The sequence below is a fragment of the Gymnoscopelus microlampas genome, assembly GCF_963454915.1.
Source record: "Gymnoscopelus microlampas genome assembly, chromosome: 17".
Lineage (NCBI taxonomy): Eukaryota > Metazoa > Chordata > Actinopteri > Myctophiformes > Myctophidae > Gymnoscopelus > Gymnoscopelus microlampas.
Window position 1 is genome coordinate 34,611,898 of NC_139954.1, and position 19,082 is coordinate 34,630,979.

At 41.8% G+C, this 19,082-nt stretch overlaps 1 protein-coding gene across 1 annotated transcript in view; it reads right to left on the reverse strand.

Annotated features, from left to right (window-relative positions):
• Positions 1–19,082, reverse strand: part of kcnh7 (potassium voltage-gated channel subfamily H member 7) — a gene marked incomplete at both ends in the record, with an annotated part of 46,392 nt that overhangs the window by 11,733 nt on the left and 15,577 nt on the right. Inside the window, 8 exons of the mRNA XM_084084243.1 lie at positions 181–433; positions 3,167–3,366; positions 3,634–4,033; positions 6,903–7,328; positions 9,404–9,612; positions 10,469–10,489; positions 10,865–11,341; positions 17,149–17,304. Coding sequence (XP_083940369.1) covers positions 181–433; positions 3,167–3,366; positions 3,634–4,033; positions 6,903–7,328; positions 9,404–9,612; positions 10,469–10,489; positions 10,865–11,341; positions 17,149–17,304 — 2,142 coding nt within the window. The remainder of the gene's footprint in view (positions 1–180; positions 434–3,166; positions 3,367–3,633; positions 4,034–6,902; positions 7,329–9,403; positions 9,613–10,468; positions 10,490–10,864; positions 11,342–17,148; positions 17,305–19,082) is intronic.

The window sequence follows — 19,082 nt, forward strand, 5'->3', positions numbered from 1 at the left end:
TGTATATATCTATTAAGGTTGAAGTTACCTAAAGTCAACAGTGTATGTAAATACTACATAAGTAAGAATTACACAGTCAATTCCTCAGTGTTAATTTATCCACTTGTAACTCTTAAAATGTATTGGTCCAATAAATGAACACTGACATTTGTACTGCGTAGCCAGGGGTTGTATATTTACCAAGGATTGCCACCACGATGTCATCTTTCAGGATCTCAATAGAACCACGGGACACAAAGTAGATAGCAGTGATGACATCGCCACTGTGGACCAGGGTGTCACCTGGAGGGGCGTGGGTGGACTGAAAGCGCATGGCCAAGGCCCTCAGACAGCCCTTGGTGGCCCCGTGGAAAGCTTTGCAGTCCTCCAGAAGATTCTTATTGAGGTGGAGGCAAATATCTGCCTGGAGACACTCAGGAAATCCTTTCAACACCTGAGGTGTAGAGAGACAGTCCATGAGTAAGATACACAAATATTATACACAGTAAAAGACTCAGTGTTCATTTAGCCATATCTACTCTTAAGAGTTTAAACACTGAGGATTTTACTGTGTATAAAGGAGTTCCTTTTATCACCACTCGGGACGGGAAGCACTATGCCAAAACATTTGCTGAAAACCACCAGTATGCCACTGGCCTCAAGCTGAGAGCACTGCCAAATGAGATGGTGTAATGTAATGTAATGCGCAGTATAACAATGGAACACAGAAATAAGGAGATGGAACACAGTTACAATCCAGAGTTCAGTCAGAGTTAAAGGAACACTCTGAATTTTGCTTAGGAAGTAACTCTGCATTACTTCTTTTCTTCTTTCACAAAATCTCTGTGAGTCAGTGCAGCCTGGCAAGTGTTTACCCTGCTGTAGTTTTTAACTTGAACAAAGGAGCAAGAAGTAAAGAGTAACTTATTACACTTCCTGAGTAACTTGCCCAAAATATGAAAAGGATTGCATTAAGAGTGGACACACACTAAAATGTTATTCCAGATAATCAAGCGTTATCTTTTCATTTTGGATCAATTCATTGATCTTTGGTTGTTTAAACTTTGCACAAAGCTTCCCCCCTGATATGCCACATGCAAAGATGGTTGCATTCTGGTTCTTGCCAGTTAATTTCACAGTACAATACACTCTCAGCTTTTTGGCTTAGACTCTTTTTCTTTGTCTGAAATAGAAAGACACTCTGCAATGGGTACAAACAATTCTGATGAATAATGAAAGCACAAGGCCTGCTTTTTTATGTATCTAGTCCAATTGTTGTGTTCGGCCTGATGGGCTCAATTTAATCAAATTCTCCTAGTTAGTATCCAATCTTACAAAATGAAAGACTGCAGTTCTACGATGTGTAAAATAAAACAAACATTTGAGCAAATAATACAGTATGTAAACATTTTTAACCTCATCAGTAGTGTACTTAGGGTTAGGGTTAAACAATTCATAAATTATGTAAACATTTTAAAATCTCATATGTATACAGTAAATAGTTATAGCATGCCATAAACATTTCATAAATTAGCCTATGTAAACTTGTTTGAACCTCTTATGTACAGTATACAGTAATTAGTTGTAGCATGACATAAACAATTCATCATTTAAGCCCCTGGGAGTAACAGTCCCTAGGTGGATTTTCCTTTTAATCCAACGGTCGGCCTGTATCTCTTCATTACTTTATATCATCACATCAAAGCGTGTGCATAGTATAAATTACATAGATCATGTCTCTGGCTTGTAAAATGCCTGCTTAGAAATGTTGTTCTCCACAGTTTCATAGAACATTGTAAGCTCTTTGATCTGAATGTTAGGTTATACAGTATTTTGCAAGAACAATTACAGATTTACTATCCGGCATCGTGTACCATTCTGCATTTAACTACTATACTTTACGTAAGAGCATAAAGGAGTCCCCCCTGATTACAGAATAAACGTTTAAATAGCTTACATAGAATTACTAATGAGAATTCTATACCATATGTTGAAGGACGCACTGAAATGCCAGAAACTTTGCAATAAAAAATGCTATTCTCATGCATTTTTAATTCTAAGATATGTATGTAGTACAGTACCAGCATAGTCATGTAAAATGCCCAGTGCAAACACAAATTTGGACAAAACCATACCTCATAAGAGTATACTCAATATATAACTCAATATATAACTTACACACATCTGATACTGCAAGGATAATGATGGGGATGACTGTTAAAACACTGGAAAATAAATGACGTGATGTTAAAACATAAAAAAGGCTATGAATTAAAATATGTACCTCCTGCTCTTACCAATGTCGAGATGTTAATCCGGACGAAAAGCAGACAAGAGAAGAAAAACAAAACAATTCTTTTCAGCATTTTGCTAAACACTGCAATGCTAAGCTTCAGCCAGCTAAAAATGAACTGGGTTTCAGTATAGCCTTTTTCACAGCAGCCATATTGACATAAATGTTACTTCACAGGTGTCAAATATACTAATTAAGGCTCTGTTCCACTTAGTCAATGACAATGGGAAACCAAGACCAGCCGTCTTCAATTGATTTCCTGTATCTGTGTGACATGGATGTCTGCCCTTTTAGGGGGCCGGAAGCACAGATACTATCGGCTTGAGCTCACCAAATGGGATGGGTCTGTGGAGGACGCACTGTATCTCCGTGTGTTTGATGGGTGAAGGAAACAGCTTCCCTGATTGGCCAAACCGACCCGTCAGCTTCACGGATTGGTGGAGTTTTGTGTCACGTTTGTGCCGCAAAGCCATATTAAGTGGCAGCACGAACTCCATTTGCATATCACCATGCAGAATACGTCATCAACACGACGTCAGCAGTTTCTGACGATATCAGGAATCCCTGTGTCCCCATATTTAGTCGATTGGTCGTATGATAGTGGTTACCGCATACTCTAAAAAAGAATCCCTATGGCTCTGTCTCACCAACCCACCTCCACACAAGACAACATGGGAAATTGACGTGTCCGCCGCTGCGGCATGTGTTGGCTGCAACACTTCTGAAGCGCATGTGTGACAGTACTGTTGCAGAACTATTTGTGTACATATTGCTGCTGTGAAAAGGGCCTGTTACAGTCATGCTTAATGTATACTCCATCGTACAATGGTGTTGCGTGCCTAAAATAGCCAAACTACGAGCAACATTATAAATCATGCTTTAAGTTCTGCTGACCGTGTTCATGTCAATGCCATTGGTGTAGGTCCATGAATGTTGGAAGTACTCCTCCAGCCTCTGTCTCAGTGGGTTGGGGATCTGATGGAAGCGGATGAACTCCTTGACCCGTAGCATTTGAGCGTGGTACCGGGCCGTACCTGAGTACAACCTCTGGATGATGGCGGAGACATTGCCAAAGATACTGGCATACATGAGGGCTGAAATGCAGACAATGACCAAGACGTGAGCCATAATTTAATACTCTGACCACTTTTTGTGTTTCCTGGCGTTAACTCATGGATTAATATAAGCGTTTAGCATAATTTACAATGTAAACTCCCTCAGTTAAAACACTGTGGAGGAGAATATTTTTTTCCTGCTATGTATGGTGTAAATGTGCTGTACATCAGTGCAAACGGTATGATAGTGAATGGCAAGTAAAATGGTGAAAGGTGTACTGTACCACAACACTGTAACATACTCACAGCCAATCAGCATGACGCAGATGGAAAAGATCTTCTCAGAGTTGGTGTTGGGGGAGACATTTCCAAAGCCTACGCTAGTCAAACTGCTGAAGGTGAAGTAAAGTGCTGTGACGTACTTGTCCTTGATAGAGGGTCCAGAGTTAGGATCACTGTAGTTGTACCTCTTCCCAATGGACACTCCCAGATTGTCTAGCCAGCCAATCTTGTGGTCCAGGTAAGGTTTCTCCACATTGCCTATGGCGTACCATATGCAGGCTAGCCAGTGAGCGATGAGCGCAAAGATGCACATGAGCAACATGAGGACTGCAGCTCCATACTCAGAGTACCGGTCCAACTTCCTGGCCACGCGCACCAATCGCAGAAGTCTAGCTGTCTTCAACAGGCCAATCAAAGTGGTGGTCTAGGCAAAATGTACAGTAAGGCATTGTATTAGTGATAATACCTGTACCTGTTCATAATACTTACATTCCAACACACACAAAATCAAGTTCTAGGTTGAATCCAATTGATCAGCTGCTCTTAAACATAAAGCGCATGTTCCTTCTGCGGTACGCTACTAGTAGTATGCAATTTATTCTAAGCATTACACAGTAAAATCCAGTGTGTTCGTTTAACTCTGAGAGTGTACAAATGTAACCAAATGGCCCCATAATGGATTTTACTGTGTAGTACTTTATCCACAATACATGCTCTTTTCAAGAAACAATCAATTATGTTTTTCCAAAGTCATACTTGCTAACATGGCTTTGTTATCTCGCTCCTGTATGCATGAATGACAAAACAGGAGGTCATCATTCTATAAACCAAGGTAATGACCTTTCTGCAGCCGTAAGCTAAACTCGCTAAGGTCTATATATCCTGGCAACTCCCCATGGCTTTTTGTTCAAGGCCAAATTAACGCGGAAGTGGAGACACTAGGGGCCTACAGATAAATCCTCATTTATTGAAAACCTAACAGGCGGTAACAAACACTGAATGAATCCCAGGGAGTTCACTGCTTCTTCTGTCTCATCGAGAATAGGCTTCAGCAGAACGTACCAGTGTCCCCCTAATGACATCATTTGTTTACCTGACAATTACAGTAGGGAATGGGCTTTGGAAAGCGCCGTTAGAGAAACGGCTAAGAAAAGCCCCTCTGAAAAGATGTTTAAAAATCTTGTTTTCAGTGTTATTTTGTCATTCAAATAAAGCCATCTTTCTATTAAGATTAGAACAAAAATCGCGGGAAAAAAATTATATAAAAAAAAGATTAGAGCATTAATTCAGTGCCGTTTAACCTTTATTTATCTTAAAGTATTGAAATACTGCATCTCTGGTTCACGATACTATCACCTGTGGTAAAGGATTCAAATTGTACAGAAGCACACAAACGATGCAAGATTATGCAACATTCAATTACTTGCTGAGATGGAGATTCTTTTTTTTAGTTCTAGTTTGTTATTCTTAGAAGCACCCTACCCTACTAGAGAAAATGAACATAAATCTTTGTGCATGGATCATAGATTTCATGCATTAGAGAATGATGACTTGTTAGATGACCAGGCTTCAGTGAGGCATGCTCTTTATGTGAAACTATGAGTTAATGGAATGAGACATCTAGTGGATTTTTTTCTCTCCCTAGAATGAGTTTATATTTAGCACATGGCTCCTCGGTGATGTATATGTCGTCATCTGCGAACTCAACAAAACCTAAATGTATGTACATGTACTATCCAGTCTAATAATCCTAACCACTTCCTGTACCTGGAGCATGTCATTATATTTATATTCTTATTCGTTTACATTCAAACATTTTCAAGAATTTTCTAAAATAACGAAAATAGCAGACCTAGTACAGATCTACAAGTACTTGTAGTTCGGACAGTTTCGCTATTCGTCGTACGATGAAGTATACTGTATGGGCTTAAGTGGTAGATAAAAATGCTCTCTCTCTCTCTCTCTCTCTCTCTCTCTCTCTCTCTCTCTCTCTCTCTCTCTTAAAATAAATAAATTAAAACTCTTAATGGGGTGCATGTGAGAACAAAACACTCAACTTCTTTCCCACTGTACCCACTGAGTGTTCATTGTGCATTAATGCATTCCAACACAACCTCCAAGTCTACGCTGCTTTGAGAGCAACAAGACAATGATTCAAATGTATTGCTTGCTCTAGCTCTTGTAGGGTAATGCCTCCTTATTACGCCTGTGACTCAAATGAGCCTTGAGAATAGCATCTGCCATTGGCTCGGTTGCTTTTACTTCCTAAAACAGAACGCAGCTGAGAGGGGACCTGTCTGGTCAGTCAACCTGCAGAAATTATTAAGTGAGCAGGAAAACCTTGATTAAATACTGTATAGCAACTGTATCAGCATATGTTGTCCTGGTTTTTGAAAAAGATGTATTCTTTCCTCTTCAGTTTATTTAGCAGTTTAAAGAAACGTGTTAATGTTTATTGTTCATGCCATAATTGTAATGTGGTAAAGAAAAATGTACGGTAATCGAGGTATACTTTCAAAATGTATTACCGCCAAGATTATGTAAGGAAAGATTATGTAAGGACAGGAAATGACTTTGTTTATTTTTTTTCTATCTGTCACTGCACTGACTCAGCAGCAGTGGCAGCAACCACACAGCTAACGAAAAAAGATTATTATGAATTATAAGCTTTTCTGGTGTAATGGAGCGCCTACAACGCATGATGAACCAGAGTGGATCCAGGGCCCACGGGCACATACTGTATCCTACTGAACAAACAAGCCAACAAGCCTGGCGGCCAGCCTCCCAATGGCCATCTCACATCTGCATGTGCTGTAAGCTGCACGCACAGCCCCTTTGACTTGCTCCTCACATAAATGCATCATTGATTGCCATTTGGTAAGCCATTAATCCGCGTAAATGGATTCTAGAATGAGGACCATTCAGAAAAAAAAACAGAGAAAAAAAAAATCATACAGGAAACACAACAACATGCAATTTAAAGTAATCCTTTCAGAGCCGAGACAGAAAGACTCAGGTTTAAGTAGTAGCCCAGGGGCACAAGTCTGGGCTTTGCAGACATAGGTTATACTTAGTTGTGCATCATGTCGCACACCGAAAGTAGCTGATTTACAAACTCACAACACGTCACAGTTCAACTCAAAAATAGATGTGCTATTTTTGGTGTATGACAACAGCGTGCAACTAAGTATGAATCAGGTAAAAGCATGGCATTAGTGGTATGCATTGCGCAAGCAAAGACCCCTGGGAGAGCGAACAAAAAAAAATCAAGACGGGTTGGAGATAAACAATACCTCATCTGATCCAGAGCCAAAGATGAGGAGGTCGAAAGGGATGGCCGCCACCATGTCTATAAGGAACCAGCCTTTGAAATAGTGAATCGCTATCTTCGCCGGGTGGCTGACCACCTCCTCGTTCAGGTTGACGTAGGTGGTCCTGAAGTTTATGAGGATATCGATGATGAACATGATGTCCACCATCAGGTCCACCACATTCAGCGGGCTGCAGGAGTAGCCGCACTCGCGCCGCTTCTGCTCCTCGCGGTCGTTGAGGAGGAAGGCCGCGGAGTACGGCGTGAGGATGGCCGTGTAGATGACCAGCAGGAGGATCAGCCAGTCCCACACGGCTTTGAAAGGGCTGTAGTGGAGGATGGTAAACTTGTCGATACGGGGCGTCTGGAGTTTATACTCCGGTAGGACGTCGGCCCCGAGCGACAGCACCTGGAGAACCAGCAGAGAACGGGGCACGTCATTCACAAAGTGTTTTACACTGCTCTAAATGCACACCCATTATGTCAGAGTTTCACTGCAATTAACCTTCAGTCCCAAGGAGCCATTGGCCAATGGCCATTGACAATGCTTATTACCTTGATGAGATTTATGACCAGTCACTTAATTTAATTGATTCCGATTTTTTTTTAATCTAAATAAATGAATAAAAATGAATGGTGGTGATCATCTTTTTGGCAGTTCGGAGACAGCGTAATTATTTTTTTAAGAATGTTTTTTTGGGGCTTTTATGCCTTTATAGATAGTACAGCAGACTGACAAGAAATGGGGAGAGAGACGGGGAGTGACACGCAGCAAAGGTTGTCGGAAGCGGGATTTGAACCCGCGACCCGCTGTCAGGCTGGCATTGCAGCCTAGGTGTCTGGACCACCACGCTGCGGCCCAGGCCAGACAATTTCAATTTGACACTGAGCTGAGCCGCAGGTTATTGCTGGAGCCCTCCAGGTAATGCAGTTGGTTCAAGGAGCTGACAGTGGCTATGATTTCCCAAACCTGAGTGCAAATGCTCAGCAGTCAAACTCTATTAGGACAGAACCTCTGCTCTTGTATGACAGACAGGAAGATTGTCTATTTCCTGGCACTATGAATAATGCGATTGCTACAGTCTTTGTTCCAGGTGTGTACAAAAGTCACATCGCATAATGTGGCCATGGCAGTGAATGTGCGTTAGTTTACAGGCGGATGAGTGGAGCAAAACATTTCAGCATTTATATCATATCATTTGCTGACTCGAACATTTATTATTGGCTTTGGAATTAAATCAAAACTATTTTTCTACACCAATTAAAAATGTTCATTTTGAATTACTGGTAAGTTAGTGGTTAATTATTATTATTATTCTCAGGAAGTTGAAGCATTCGTATTTTTTGCTTTAATAAGTCATGATATCGGCTGAGAAGACTCCGGCACAGCAAAAAGAATAGCACAGCGGGGGGTGATGAGGGCAGAGGGTATTTATTTTGTGTTATTTCAGCATTCCTCTGGCCCAGCACCATATGAATTATAGATTCCATCATGCTAGCAGTCAGGCAGTTAGATGCAACTCACGTCTCAGCAGTGTCTCCGATCTACTGACAGCCAGCGGGGAGGCAGTGCATTTAATTATGATGATGGTGGGTCTTCATTTATGAATGAGAGCTTTATCCTTCACTTGCATTGCTAATGTCAAGATGACATGTCTTGCTGAAAGAAGTTTTGAGTATAAGCTTTCCCACAGGCTGCTCTGTAGCACTTGTTTTGTTGCTGACATCGCCTAGACGTACTGACTCCACTGTTTCACTGTTGAGATGAGACCCACACACATCATGCAGAGCTTTCAAAATTGCAGCGCAGGGTCATATAAATTCACTGAACCCAATACATTTGAACTTATACCCTGACAAAGGTTCCTGACAACCATGATCTAATAAAGGATTTTTTAAAACATTTGTTACACCAGAACTGTCCATGAGTGCCATGGACCTCTCTGTATTTTCATTTTCTAATCAGTAAAAAGAACCTCATTAGTGTGTCAAGAGATTTATTCTGACGTTTCAAGGACTGGGCAATCTGTATTTTAACATTGTACATTTTGGAAAATTGCCAATGCACACGCCGAGGAAGGGTGTCTCGCCTGAAATGTCCATGTGGCAATAAATTGTGATTTTGAAGCGCTGTATTTGCCTTGGTTAATCACTATTTACTACTTTAATGATTCAGCACCGTGTTTTAATCGTGACTTGAATGCGTTGTATATTATTTTCACCATTGTCCATTAGCAATCTCTATCCACCTATTTCCTAGGCTTTTCACTGTGTTCCACTTCCTGTCTTTTGATCCAATGAAATCCAATGAAACCGGTCAGATGACTAATGATATCCAATGAAATCCGACAGGAAGTGTAAAACACACAGCCAAGAAACAGGTGGATACAGATCTACAGTACAGTACACAGTCACACCTACACAGGAGGGTGCACTCCAGAACAGATGCTGCAATATCAGTTCAAGGGGAGGACATTGGCTTACCTGCGTAACTTTCTCTGTGACGTTGTGAGTTCTGTCTTTGACCTTTGGCGCGATGATGGTTTTCTCTGACGTTGGCGGAGAATGGCTCTTTTTCTCTGCCTCTGAAAAGTTGAGCGCGATCAGAGGGATCTTATTGATGGTGCTGTATCTGTTGATGTTTGAGTCAGAGGTAGAGCCAAGTAAACTGGACTTCAGGTGATTAAAAGGGCCTGGTGGAGAAGAAAATAGCAGTCACTGGATCGATGCACCTTCGGTAAGTAAGTAAGAACAACACGAAAAATACAGTAGCAGATATACAAGCTCACATCGCTTTGCATCATGACACATTGTGAGCTTGTAGAAATGCTGTTTTACAGTGTGCAACTAAGTATAAATCAGGCTTAAGTACTTCATTCTGTTATTGATCATGCTCTGTACAGCTGCAGCCAAAGGTGTATTAGCACTACAGTACTTAATATAAATATTATATAAATACTTTAATGAGGTATAAAAAGCAGGTTAGCGCGCATGGATTATTATTGTATAAGAGTATACAATCATAAAAGATTGTTATGTGATAAACTTCATGTTATCTAATTTCATTACAGACTCCTAGAAACTTTATTCTGCAGTAGAACTCCATACAAAACATGGTTAAACAGACAGTTAGAACAACATAACAGAAACATCCCTCATACACAACAACAATGATGACGGTGGTTATTGCATTATCATATTCATTTAAATGCATTCCGTTTCTTTCAAATAGAAACATTTGATTCATGCAGGTATACACTTGAAGGCAATGCTTTTGATAAGCAATTGATGAACACAGGCAATATGCTTTCATTTAGGGATGCTATTGGTCACATACTGTATTGTAGGATCATTTCTGACATGACAAATCCACACACTGGGTTAGGTACAGTACACAGGACATTGACACAGTATTATAGGTGCAGTAAGCCCAGCTATCCTACTCCGCCAAAAGTGGATCTTTGGTGAGCATTTTGTGCTGATTGCTTGAAAGACATGCTTCAAAGCAGTGCTGAGCGCTGAAACCACCGACAGAGAACACATGGTTACCTCTCATATGACGACCATTGTCTAACAGCAGCATTTTGCGGTCAGAGCAACAAAAAAAAAGAAGACAGGAATGAAACTCTGTGTGCAGATCATGTTCCTGTAGATTGCCTTAACAACATGAATCCTAGCGTCCCTATTCTGAGCAGATCTACAAGCTGTGAAACCTTGTGAGCTTGTCGATTATCTATTTCCGGCAAATAGATTTGGTGTAGAGGGAAAAAAGGACCAACTTACCAACTATAGACCCCAGGGGGATCCGGTCAACATAGTAAATGGTAAGTGGTTTAAGACAGCACAGTACTAGTTCAATAAACATACATCCTTTCTGTTAAGATCATTAGGACACTACACCTTAGCCATTTTGTACACTCTCAGAGTTAAAGGTTCTTGTCGTACCTTCACTTGCATGGCGGTCCCTGAACATGCCCTTGGAGTTGGTGCTCTCCATGTCGTGCACGGAGGAGGCTCGCCTCATGCTGTTGATGCTGCCTCTGGGGAAGGCATTGGACAGGGAGTTGGTGGAGGCCGGGTGCAGCTCCGTCTGGTACAGCGTATCCCACTGGTGCTTGGGGGACAGGCGGTCCTGCGGTTCTGGGCAAACGCTGGCCTGTGAAGAGTGGCGGCTGGAGCCGATGAGGGCGCGCGTGTCGTTGGCATCGGTGGGGGTGGGGGTGGGGGTCGGGGACGTGGGGCTGCAGCCGCAACCGCCCTTGGCGGGCGAGGGGAAGCTCCGCAGGGGAACGGAGTCGTCGGTGTCGTTGTCTTTGGGCGAGTCCACCATCACGGCGTCTGGGTCCTCTTGTGGCAGCGACTGCTTGCTGGTACCCATGAGGCTCAGCGCGGCCTGGCGGAAGCGGAAGAATCTGCTCCCCCCTGAACCGTCCAGAGAAAGGTCATCATGGAAAAACATTATTGTCATTAGTCAGCTTGCTGTGCTGTGCTGTACAGACAGACAGACAGACAGACAGACAGACAGGCAGACATTTGATTGATTGATTGATTGATTGAATACTTTATTAGTCAGAAATGTATGGTACAGAATACAGATGTGCCATTCCAGAACTTCACAGGCCCTACCATTGGCAATTCGTGGTCAAATCAGTGGGAAATCCCCACCTTTTCATGGAGAAAGTGGGACATTTGCCAGGTGCAAATGGGGGGGAAACTGTGGCTTTTCAGGGGACTTTAAAGGAAAGATCAGGGAAGTGTGAAGTTCTGAAATGGCACATCTGTACAGTAAGACATTAAGGCTAAAAGGATAACTTGTGGATCCTAGACAGGTATGAGGGTATTGAGGTCACTGTCCCTTTGAGTATCTTAAATACCAATCCCATTGATATTTGCTTAACGCTATCTTCTACCCTGAACCATCCCAAACTAGCGAAGTGTGTTGGATAAAGGCGGTTCATGGGCTTAAGGCCGAGAAGCAGTCGTATCAGTTTGTTTTGGGAGGTCTGAAGCTTAGTTTTTATTGACGTTGAGATGTTGGAGTACCAAGGGGTGCAAGCATAATCAAAATGGCATTGAATGAGGGCTCCAGCTAAGTCTTGAGAGCACTTTTGTTGACTTAAGAGGAAAGCCTGCCCGAAAACCTTGTTCTTTGATTGACAGACGTACAGAGAGACAGACAGACCGACAGACAAGTCCTTGCGACAACAAGACTGCAAGGACTTTTTTGAACAGACCTTTTAGACAAAGTATTTTAAATGTAACTGTGCTGTTTTACATTTTTTGCCTAATAAAATATTAAATCAACAGACAGACAGACAGACAGACAGACAGACAGATAAAGAAAAAGCTATTTATTTTAGTTCAAAAAGGGAATAACTTAATAATTTGTGGTTGACAGAATAAGAGGTCTTCGTCCTCTTATTAAAAAGGTCCAATGCTCAGTCAGAGGAATGCCATATACTCGCATCACAACCATTCAGCTTGTTTTCCGATTAATGAAAAGGTCTTCGCAATTCAGCTGGTGGAAGGGCCTTACTCTCATTTGCCTGAATATGAGAACTTCTATTATTGGATTTCCTCATTACTGTACATGCTCCTGATCAAATAGAGCGAGAAGAACGGAGCACCTCTGGTCGGTGGAATGAAAGAGTCACAAATCATCTTCAGTTGAGAAGTTGTAGTATTGAACCCCAGTGCATTTGATTGAAACGAGAGTCAAGCGCACATTGCACGTCGTTCTGTAGTGTTTCATTTTCAAGATCAATGCACCATACTTTGCTAATAAAGAGTGTGTGACAGCCAGGGTACCTATGATGACATTCTATCTTGACAGCAGATAATGGTAGCTATTTATTCCCTCTACTGAATTTGGACAGGAGCCTTATTTGTGCTCACAGTTACATCTTCAGACTAGACATTTGTTCACGTGAATGGCCCCATGGGACAACACGATAGTTTTGGCTCATTAACAATAGAAAGCGAGTGAAACCGAGCCCCGACTCACTCATAAATACGAGTCAGCCATCCTTCCGCACCCTCCTTACATCGTGTCATTGCCATCTGTTTCCATTCCCCTGGCCATGTGTGCTGATGTTACAACAACAACAAGCATATAGCTTCAGTCTACATCCTTCAATATATCACAGCCATCACTCTCAGCAGGACTCCTGGACAGGCACATAATGATATCCTGGACTGGCAGGTGATCTGTGAGCTACCCTGGGTGTCCACTCTGCAGAGACAGAGTCTTTGGCTCTCAGCTTGCTTCTTGTCTGTACAGTATGAAGAGATATTTTACTGTGGGAAGTTCTGGCTCATATCGAATCCATATATACAGTATATTTTACAGACCTGCCAGAGGGCCAGATAGATCATCCTGAACGTGTGGAAAAGGAAACGATTATTAATGCAATGGAGGATAAAACTTCTCATCTATAATGAGATGCAAAATTACACCTTACCTGAATTTCAAATACGCACAATACAGATATTCTTGGCAAACACAAGCTTAGAAGCTCACAGGATCATACTGCCAAACACTTTGATGCTAAGTATTTAATATCATCAAAGTCTTTGACAGTATGACCCCATGAGCTTCTAAGCTTGTGTTTGCTTTACTGAAGAAGTTCTACAGTACAGTAAATTGCCACTAAACAACATCCAGAATGTTTTTCAGTGCACACTTTCTATATATTGTACACTCAAGGTAGTTGATGCAGGTATTCTGCACTATTTTAAGAGTTTAAATTATTGTTGTTAATCCACTCTTTTTGAGTGTGCTGAATATTACAGTGCTGAAGAGTTTCACTTTTAGTGCTAAGATAATGTGATAATGGGTAAAGGTGTTCTATCTGAACAGACCATAGATTTGAATACATTTTCAGGAAAACCATAGTTTTCTATATTTGCTCTGCAGCTGTGCCATGTTTCTGGAAAAAAAAAGCTGCTGGGCCATGCCTGATTCATACCATTAAGTCCTCCGGGGGTCATTGACTCTAAACACATTCATTTTCCATCCCATACAGCAGCCATTAATCCGTTGGAATAACTCTGTATGAAATTGGAATTAAATGGTTCAAAGAGAGGAAACATAATGAGAAGGAAGCTCTTTGGCTACACACTGTTAATATAGCTGACAACAGAAGACACTAAATTAAAGTAATTGATTGTAATGTCCCGTGCATGATATGATACCCGCTCAATTCAGTATAAATAAACTAGCAAGGATATGCATTCTGGTACAGTGCATCTCTCTGCCTGGTCATTTTTAACTGTTCCATCTGTTTTGGTCTTCGGTGGCGACATGTTAAAACTGCTGAATGCTGTGTTCTGTTCTGGGTGCTGGCTGAGAGAAAGAGGGATTATTCTCTCTCCCAGACTCCCCTCTATTGTGCCAGTTGCTATGATACCTGTAGGCTTATGCCCTACTGTCAGCATGGGATTATAATTAGTCTCCCATCGCCCCCAAAAGTCACCTTGCGATGGAATCACATTGTACATGCGGCCAGTGCAGACGAGGAACTACACATGTGCAGCGTTGTTGTCCATATGAGCTGTGTGTCTCACGTGTGAAACACCACGATATGGTCGTGTTCTACAGTATGTGTGATGCGTGCATGAGGTCACGACTCTGTTTCTCTGTCACATCATGTGTGTGTCTGCGCCATGTACCCACAGGTCCCCTCGCTGAGACATGGACCAAAGCAAAACAGCTGATTAGTAATGTAGCAACACACACATGCGGACACATTTGCGGCGCATGCACACAGGCACGCTCGCGCACACACGCGTGCACACACGCACACACGCGTGCACGCACACACACACACACACACACACACACACACACACACACACACACACACACACACACACACACACACACACACACACACACACACACACACACACACACACACACACACACACACACACAGTGTGCGATACAAACAAAGCCCCCAGCACCTTGGGTGCAGTGGAGGAATTCATGCTGAGTGGAGTGGAAAGCTGTGCTTTGCTCTGTACCTCCACTCAGAACGGAGCAGGGATGTGTCATTGACATTTATAGTGTAGTACACCCTGACTCACACTGGGAGTAAGCTCACACGAATAAAGGATGTACAGAATATTAATCTTTGAAGTTATGAAAGGAGTATCATGACGATGACCCAGGGTTTGGTTGAATTCAGTGATTTTGAATAGAAAGAATGGCAGGTAATAAATAGCAAATACGGTATAGCCCAATTATACGCACACAGATAGTAATGTACACATTGGTTTTCTGTTATTTACGCAGGACAGTGACTATACAGTAGGAAGGTAAGACCAGATAGCAGCGAGGAGATAAAGCACAGGTCCTTAAGTGCCAAACGACATAGTTATGTGGTTGGTGCAGTCAGGGTTCGATTTGCTGGGGGGGGGGGGTCTCCATGCCTCTGCTTTTGATACCCGCCCCACCCAGGGGTCATTCATTTTTATAGCCGGTGAGGAAATGATTTATCTCTTCTGGTCAGACTGAATTCAATACATACACGTTTGTCTGATATGTTCATATCTATGTTTGATATAATATCATAATTGAACAATTTAATTAAAATTTAAAAGATTAGTTTCCCAATTTCTTGTCAATTTATTTTAGATTTTTTTAATTGTCTCATTTTATTTATTCTTTATTCAACAATAGCAACGCATCGCATTAGATTGTAGATCGCTATTTTCACTATTTGTCACACAAAGAAGTAGCCTATACAGTGCTTAAGTGTGGTTAAGAAAATACCCCCCCTTCAGTTTTTTGTATTCATTTTCCAGTCAAACCCTGGATACAATATCTCAGTGGGTCACCAGGGATTTTTTAACACCATACAAGCCATACATATACAGTACTGTGCTATCCCTCCAAATAATGAGATTTTTGTGGAGAAATCACATGCTGGCCTTCTGTGTAGAAATCACACCTGGTTCATTAGAGGGGATTAGATCTGAATCCCTTGCACTTTCTTAATTAGTCTCCACCAGATGTAGATGAGAACGTGCATGAAAAAAGCTCAATTAGCGCCAACCACTTATGTAATTGCCCTTATTTTGAGGAGGTGGTTGTCTTTAAGGAGCCGTTCACATTTCCATTAGCTACATCTGACAAAAAAAACATGCACAAGTCTCATTTGAAGGAACTAAGATTAATCTAATCTATACACACAACAACAGATGCAAGCTTGAGGCTGTCATTTCCCTCTAGAATGAGGCTCTACCCCAGATAATTATCCTCCTTGCCTTTATTACGCATGTTAAGCATCTTTGAGTACTTAAAAAAAAGTCTAAATAACCCTGCTGGCAGTGCTTAGGGTCTATGCTGCTCCTTACACCCAACTGGAAATTGGCCAATGGGTGATGCCAAAATCAGGAGGGTTCATACTGGTATCTGCCTATTACATTATGAGACATCTTGTGTACAAAGTTGATAATTTAGCCTGAGGGTCATGGGGTCACTTGTTGTTCATCTTCTAGTGTGCATGGATGCAGTCAGCAAGTTTCATGGCAATCTTTGCATTATATTGTGAGCCATCTTATGGGCAAGTCAAAAGTTTGGCCCAAGACGAAAGGCCATGGGGTCACCAATCAGTTGGGTGCATGATGCATTCTTGCTGAGCACATTACGTTTCATGGCAATCTACCCATTTGCTTTTTAGGAACTTGTGTGCAACTGGAAACTTGGAATCTTGATCACATGACTCCAGAGATAATGTGTACCGATTTGTGTGAGTTTTGTAGGAGTAGTAGCAAAAAGTGTGCTTTGAAGAAAACACAAAATGGCAGGAAATCTAGTCAGGTACAAATGGGGGGTCTTATGGTGAGTCACGTCATGAGCCATGGTCCTATATGGTCATTACAAAACATGAAGCAACCTATTATACCGCCACAATGAGTCTGATTTGAAAATTGTGGAGGAGTGTATGTGCAAAGTTTCTTGGCCGATCGGTCCAGAACATTAGCTGTTCACAGACGGACACACAGACACACACAGACGGACAGGGGCGAAAACATTATCCCCGGCCTTTGGCCATCTGGCCTTTGGTTGTCCGGCCTACCTGAGATAATACAAATACAATAAAATGCAATAAATGGAATCAGTGTAATGAGGAATGATGTAAGGTAACACCAACAATACATTACAAAAACAAAAACAAACAAAAGACAGATTGATATTACATTTATACAGGCCCTGCACTCACTTTGGTCAGACTTTGTAGGGGAGGTGTGGTTGATCTTCTCCGTGGAGTCGTCGCTTCCTTCGTCAAGGACGTAATCAAAGTTTAAGATGAACATCATCACTATGCCCTCCTCATTCTTTACTGGGATGATGTGAATGGTGCACTGGAAGTCTGAGCCTGAAACAGAAACAACAAAAAAAAATAAAACAAAAAAACAACAATTTTGCTAATGGTTGCTGCCTCAATGAAAGCTGTATACACCACCTGACCTTTCTTCATTATTTGGGAAAAATACCGGTAACCATTTAACACTAAATGAAACCGGCACTATAATCAGGTTATTTATGCATGGTTTCCACTATTTTGAATAATTTATTATATTGAAGATGTAACTGACACCTCCCCCTGACTTGGGATTGCTGATATTGGATGTGTGGAGGTGAGAAATGAAGTTGATGTGTTTTATAGGGCAGTGCCTGGTCATGTTGGAATCTGTGAAGTGGCCACCACTTACTGATAAAAGGCATGTGCCCAGAGGTTAAGCCTGAAAACTACTGTGTGTGTCTGTGTGCGTGTGTGCGTGCGTGCGTGTGTGTGTGTGTGTGTGTGTGTGTGTGTGTGTGTGTGTGTGTGTGTGTGTGTACACATGTGCATGCACGCGTACGTGCGTGTGCACGCGTGTGTGTGTGTAAGTGAACAAACAAGTGAAAAACACTGAAATAGCTCACACAGGTTGGGGAGATGTGATGCAAGAACTGCAGGACATTACAGTACAGCACAAAGTAGGGCTTTGCGATTGAACTGGATAGAACTGGCAGGCCAGACAACAGCAAACTTGCAGAATTGTAAAACAAAAAAAACTTGTAAAGAAAAGTAATTCGGTCATAGAAGTATCACTGGAACCGAGCTGCCTTTGAAGCAGTGGAGCAGCAAAGAAATCCATGATGTAAACCTCTGGAGCTCATGATATAGCAATATCTGGAGTGCAGCTAAACTGGTTTTAAGAAGGCCCTTATGCCTTAAGGCAAAACTGGCCAACAATAAAACTGTCTAATGGCCAGAGAGTCCCTTGGAGAGGAAACCTTATCGAGACATCCAACAGATAATTGCAGATGTACAGTGACATTTTACAATAACTGTGCCAGGGAAAGTAATGGTAGATACTGGCATCAGCATATTCTAAAGATAAGTGAGCTTCACAGTGCTGTTACGTTTGTATTTAACCCAGAAGTCTGACCGTATTACAGACTACTATCTAATCAAAAGCAAGACTCCATTATTAAAAAAGAACAGCAATAATAACGGGAAACCCTTCTGGGGTAAAAAAAAAGTATTTAGAGAAGGTAAAGAAACAGCTAGGCATCCTAACGATTAGGTAGTGCACAACCGATGACACGCTGGAGCAGAATTTGTCTCATAAGGCCAACAGTTTCTTAGAAAGGCAAGACTACAAGACATATACCATCCATCCATCCATTCATCCATCCAGCCATCTCTTCAATTCAATGATAGTTGGCTTGAGAATTTGTAGTTTTAGGTGATCATTGATACAGTACATTAGCGTAACACATTTTACTGTATTATTGTTTATTCAGTTTATTCAGTAACAGGTGTCTCCCCGTCTCTCCAGCTCTTTAGTAAACAGAAAATGCATTTTCAGGTCGGGAATTTATCAGGATAGAGAGAACTCATGCAGGACACAGGATAAACAAGTTAAATTGGAAGTGATGAAGGGCGCTCTGTGGCGCAGTGGTAAAAATACCTCCTCACCACCGCAGAGTCTGGGGGTTTAAATCCACCGCAGTGCATCCGGCTTTGTGGAGCGTCTATACGAACACAATTGGCCCATGTTCGGGGAGGGAAGCTGGGCGGGAAGGGTGATATTTGTCACTGCATGATGTGTATCTACTAGGGGTGTGCCGATACACTAATTTCACGAAACGATACGATACGAT